This window comes from Alexandromys fortis, unplaced genomic scaffold (genome assembly GCF_014885135.2).
Source record: "Alexandromys fortis isolate MF-2015 unplaced genomic scaffold, M_Fortis_MF-2015_v1.1 scaffold_30, whole genome shotgun sequence".
NCBI lineage: Eukaryota > Metazoa > Chordata > Mammalia > Rodentia > Cricetidae > Alexandromys > Alexandromys fortis.
The window spans coordinates 4,093,205-4,099,204 of NW_026067922.1; the positions used below are offsets into that span (position 1 = coordinate 4,093,205).

Below are 6,000 nucleotides of genomic sequence, written 5' to 3' on the forward strand. Positions count from 1 at the left end.
AGCAGGGAAGGGGATATGGGAAGGTTTAGAGGGAAGGGAGAAATGATATAATCATCTCAAAATAATAATAAATACAAACCTAAAAAACCATAACAGTTATAGAAAAAAATCTTTTTACATTTATTTGAGTGTGTTTGTGCTCTTGCCCTCCATCACACTTGGGGAAGTCAGAGGACAAGTTTCAGGAGTCTGTTCTCTCCACCATGGAGGTTTAAAGAAGTGGACTTAGATTATCAGTCTGGGCCGCAAGCCCTTCCACTTGCTGAGCCTTCTTACAAGCTACGAGCCCCAAGTAAATCTTAAAAAAGGAATTTGCGTGCTGAATCCTCAGCACGGCTGATGGGGACAGACTCTGCTGAAAGTCAGACAGGTGTTACATTGTCCTGCAAGCACTGCCCTCCTAGTCCCACCATGCTCTCCTGCATGGCTCCCAGAGCACAGGTAGCTAAGCTTCCAGCCTTGAGGGTTTCTGTGTAGCTCTAGAGCATGTCTTGGAACTTGCTCTGTGGACCAGGCTGGCCTTGAACTCAGAGGGATCTGCGCGCCTCTGCTTGGGATTAAAGGTGTGCACCACCACCGCCCGCTGGGCTAGATTGAGAATCTCTTAAGACAGACCTGCCCAGTCGTCTCACAGCAACATGATGGTTGGTGAGGCCCACTGATGGAGTAGGTACCACATGGAGTTTTAGCATCCTACTCCTACATATAGAAGATGGGAAGGCAGTACAGACATTGGGGATAATGTCCAAGGTAATAAGAGATGCTAAATATAGACACAAATAGAGGGAGAAGAATTTGGGGTAAACAAAGACTAGGAGGGGAACAGTTCAGGTCATTTTTTTTTGTTTTGTTTTATTTTGTTTTGAGAGACAGGATCTCTTTATGTAGCCCTGGCTGTCCTGGAACTTGATATGTAGGCCAGGCTGGCCTTGAACTCACAGAGATACTCCTGCTTCTGCTTCCTGAGTGCTGGGATTAAAGACACATGCCACCATGCCCAGTCATCATTTATTTATTTGTTTGTTTATTTATGTGTGTGTCTGCTTGTCTGTGCAGCACATGAGTGCAAGGGCCCACAGAGTCCAGAAGAGGGTGTCTGAACCCCTGGAACTGGAATTATGGATGGGTATCGGGAACTGAACCCTGGCCCTCTGCAAGAACAATAACTTCTCCTAACCATTTAGCCATCGTTCTGGCCCAGGGAGAACAATTGAAAGGTATTGTTGACTCGTAAGAACGGTCATTGGTATCCCTACACAGTTCAGAGACATCCATTCATAAAACAAGAAAAGGATATGGAAATCACAAAGATGATAATCACATTGAAAAGTTTGCCAAGAAGGCTGAACAATGAAGTTAAGGAAACGAAAAAAAAAAAAAAAAAAAAAAGCAAACAGACAAGGAAATGGAAAATAGTGAGGATGTTGTGAAGGTTTAACATTCGAATAATAGTGCTAAAAAGAGCGGACAGGCAAAATGGAGGATGAGGGGCTGGCCCAGTGGATGAAACCTTGTGCAAGTGTGCGGGCTGGAGATTGGCTCCCTGACACCGACATAAAAGCTGGGTGCATGGTAGTATACCTGTAGTCCCCTCACAGGGAAAGCTGAGACAGGAAGTCCCTGGGGCAAGTTGGCTGACTACACTTTGAAATCAATCAGCTGGGTTCAACAAGCAATCCTGCCCTGTAAGTCAAGTGCAGCATGATGGGGAAGTCAACTTCTGCCCTCCACATGCGTGATCACAAACAGGCTCTCCCACGTGTGAGCACACATGCAGAGACTACCCCGACTGGAGCAGAGTTCCTTTGAGGCTTTCAATTAGGAGTAATCAGGTTCAGTGACTGACAGTGTCTCCACATCAAGGAATGCCGCTGTGAATTTCGAGCACGTGGGATGAAACGGGCACAACACAGTACAGTGTATCCATAAAACAACACCCTCGCCCACAGTCCTACCGCTTTTCAAGAGAAAAGTAGACTTCACAAGATGAAAGGTTAGGCTGACATTCAGCTAGTTAACAGCAGAGCTTTGGAGAATCGCCCTCAAAATTCTGAGAGAAAATGAGTCCATGTTTAGGATTTCTCATGGAGAGCAAACTCCCGTGTGAGGTGCAATACCGGTCTTCTTAAATGTGCAAGAGCGACAAAATTTTCTTCTCAAGCTGATCTGTGTTAAGGAGTTATTTCCGGGTAAAGGACACTAAAATGAGCTATAGAAACCAAGAAAGAGGAGGAAAACCAGAAGCCCAGCCCCTGTGGTAAAGAGTGTCTCAGCTGACCCAGGGCACACCCAGGGACTCCAGACAGAGGACGGCTCCGAGGGAAGGTCAGGTGGATCAGCCACTACATCGCCTCGTGTCAAATCCATTGAGGGAAGATGTACTCAATCGGGCATGACTGGAGAGTCAAGTTAGTAATTAATACATTGAAAGCTAAGCATAGAGAGAAAAACCAAAACAGTTCCCAAACCTGTTTTTCTTAACAAGGGCAGTAAAGTCAGTAGGGAAGTCATGATGTTCTGGAATCAGCTGTCAGAGCTTTCGTGTGGTCGAAATGATGTGATCGTTGAGTTTTGCACTTCAGAAACTCCTACCCCAAATATTCAGCCTCGAATTTGGATCCAAAATCCTAAAAAGTTATGTTTAAGGCAGAAAGCTGTGGTGTGTACGTGTGGGGCAGACTTTTGTGTTACGCGGAGGCAACAGACAGCCTATCTTAAGTAGTAGAAGGGTAAGATTTTAGTCGTTTATCATTTAATGTCTATAAAATTAAACAAGTTTTGAGACATTGATAGAAAAAACAAACAATGCAGATTGATATGAAATTATTAAGCTGATTAGAAAACATTTAAGTAGAATAGTATTGTTAGTGCACAGTATAGTACTAACCCTAACCCTAACCCTAACCCTAACCCTAACCCTAACCCTAACCCTAACCCTAGTAGCTAATAGTTAAGATGAAATTACCAACTTAGAACAGTATAATGTAAAGTGAACATCATGCTTTTCCTAATATGAGTTATGATGATTGTTTGGATATAAGCCATTATTCCTGAATTAATTGCATTTTTTTAATTTCTCATACTGTTCATATATTGCTTCAAAGGAGGAGAATGAAATGGAGACCTTTGGTGCAACGGTAACAAATCACTCCTGTTCTGTGTGGTTGGATAGATGGGGCTGGTGAGAACGAGTTAGGCCACTGTCGTATCAGAAAGCTTAGCTGTAAATGACGGAGGCAACTTCTCTCCACGTATGTCTAGAGTGTTCTCTGAAACCGTGGTGCTCTGTTGTAGTGAGAGTCAGCCTGGCTGCTAGTTGGTCTTTTTTTAATAGCCAGTGCTGAAGATGGCCTTTCTTTTTGTCTGCTCTTGTTTGTACTGAACTGTTTTATCAAAGACTTGCCAGTTAGTGATGCTTGAAAGAATAAGCATGATTTATTCTTCATTGCTCACAAGCAGGAACTCTGATATTCTTGCAAGGATTCTGATACACTTTTTCTTCTGTTTGTTCACAGTTTGTGTTAGTTCTTTGCAATTCTATTGGCACACCCTTGGACCCGAAATACATTGATTTGGGTAAGCAAATGTTAGCATTTACTTTCTTCCTGATCAGGTTTCGTTTGTAACACTAATTAAAAACATCCTAAAGGACTGGAGGTGTGACTCATTGTGTCGGAGTGTTTGTTGTCCTAGCAAGAAGACCCGAGTTCAAATCCCCTACCACCCACACAATCTGGGCATGACCACAAGTGATTGTAACCCCAGCATTGGGGACTAAGAAAGGGGGATCCCAGGAACTCGCCGGTCCAACAACCTAACTGAAACAGCTTCTGGTTCAGTAAAAGACCCTGTCTCAAAAGATAAAATGGATAATGATGGAGAAGATAGACACACCACATCCTTCTTTGGCCTCTGCACACCCACACACCAGTGTGTCTTAGATCACACCTTCTTACCTGTCCTGGTGATATTAATTATACTGATATTCTCTGGTTGCCTTGGGCAGCAGCAGTTGGTGCCTGTTCTCATGGCTGTTCTCATGGCTGTTCTCATGGCTGTTCTCATGGCTGTTCTCAGTGTCTCCCTTCACTGTGGAAGCATGATGGCGGGTACAGTACCTGTAAGACTCCTGCGCCTAAAGCCCATAGTAATTCAGTAATTGCCACCATTTGTCGACAAGGGGATACAATTGTAGAGGAATTGGTGTGCAATGCAAATTAGTATGTAATAAACAGGGTTATAGAAAGAATTTTGCTTTTAAAACACTTTTATTATTAATAAACTGCTTGTAAATACTTCTCTGCCATAAAAACACTTCAGCTGCTTATAAAATAACCTTGATTTTTCCAGAGCTTTCTAATGAAGCCAGGCTATTGATAGAGAAAGTCTTAAAAATTTCCCTGTTACTTATTTCTGAGGACATTTGTTTACTTTAGCTTTACCCTTCCCTCTATCCAATAGATACAAAAAGTAACACTCTGCCTAGTTTCAAGTCTCATCCTAAGAAATTTATTAAAAGCCATAAAAATATTTTTTTGCAATTTCAACTTCCAAAATAAATATTTCTTTTATAAAATGTACTTTTATGTATTGGAAATGGTGTGACAAGAATAATTCGGTCCAAAAAATATGTTGAAAATCTATTGAGCTATTTTCTGACCCTGAGAAGCAGCCATTTATTTTCAGGTGAGATACTGGGTCTTAAAAAGCTCATCAGTGGGCTGGAGAGAGAACATGCATATGGAGGCCAGAGGACAACTTTCAGGGGTGATTTTCTCCTCCCACTCTATGGGTTTTGGGGATTGAACTTAGTTTCTAGGCTCAATACTGAGAGTCCTTACCCACTGCACCATCTCGCTGAAGCAAAGTATTATGCCTTTAAGATGTGAATTCTGCTAATCTTGAGATTGTATTTTTTTTCAATTTCAAAAGTTTAAGTGTTGACTTTTTGTTGTTATAGGGTTAAACTCAAAGTAATTTTTAATGCCAGGTAGACTGTTTTAAAAACAAAACTAAATGTAAATCCTTCCGCTTCATAAAACGATGAGTATTAGAGAATTTGACGATTTGTATTTCTGAGGTTCAAACTTTCCATCTTATAGTCTCACTGGATGAGACATTAACCAAGAGTCGTTCACTGACCCGCAGCAAGTGGCTGCAGAGATGCAACATTTTCTTCCGCTTGTATCCTACACAATTCCCTTTGAAAGTCTGTTCGAAGTTTCCATGCAGGTAGGACATGGAAACACAAAATAGCCATGTCACGGGGCAGGCGCTCATCTAGAATGCATTGTTTTGGTTTGTTCTTTATTTTCCCTCTTGACAGTTTCTGTAGAAATCAAAGAACCTTGACATTATGCAAAGTCTGGTTGGCAGGGCTCCTCTGTGCTCAATATGAGGAGTGCAGGTCCCTCTTTGGGTGCTGTCTCATGGAGCTCTCATTATCACTGTGTGTACTCCTTCCAAGGTACTTCCCACCCTGCCCTGTGCTTGCCGCTTTCTTTGTCAGACTTCTTAAAGATTTGTGTCTAGTTAACTCCCATATCCCCAGTCTCTAACAGCACTTGCCTTCACAAATGTATCTTGAGTGCATGGACAGTGTTCATGTCATGTAAACTAAAAGTGATTATTTAGCAAACCACCAAAAGTATACTGTTTCAGACACTGTAATAGTCCCTGGGGAAATGATTAAAGTAATTATGACTTCTCTTATGGGTTGTATAAATATATAAGGCTTGGTTAATCAGTTGAGCAACAGTTTACTGCTTCTGTCCTGTGTTCCATGTGCAGATATTGTATTGATGACTGGGATAAATGGGTGCTGGTGTGGAAGGATGGCGTGCAAGAAATACCTATACATGCCAGGCCCTAGCACTCAGGAGGCAGAGGCAGATGGATCTCTGTGAGTTCGAGGCCAGCCTGGTTTATGGAGCAAGTTCCAGGACAGCCAGGGCGACACAGAGAAGCCCTGTCTTGGGGGGAGAGAGAGAGAGAGAGAGA

General features: G+C 42.4%; 1 protein-coding gene across 2 annotated transcripts in view; it reads left to right on the forward strand.

The window, feature by feature from the left end:
• Wdr35 (WD repeat domain 35) overlaps positions 1 to 6,000 on the forward strand; it is a 56,280-nt gene that overhangs the window by 18,120 nt on the left and 32,160 nt on the right. Inside the window, exons 11-12 of one of the 2 annotated variants that reach the window (XM_050141976.1) lie at positions 3,105 to 3,137; positions 3,516 to 3,576. In XM_050141976.1, coding sequence (XP_049997933.1) covers positions 3,105 to 3,137; positions 3,516 to 3,576 — 94 coding nt within the window. The remainder of the gene's footprint in view (positions 1 to 3,104; positions 3,138 to 3,515; positions 3,577 to 6,000) is intronic. The other variant, XM_050141975.1, reaches the window with a different exon arrangement.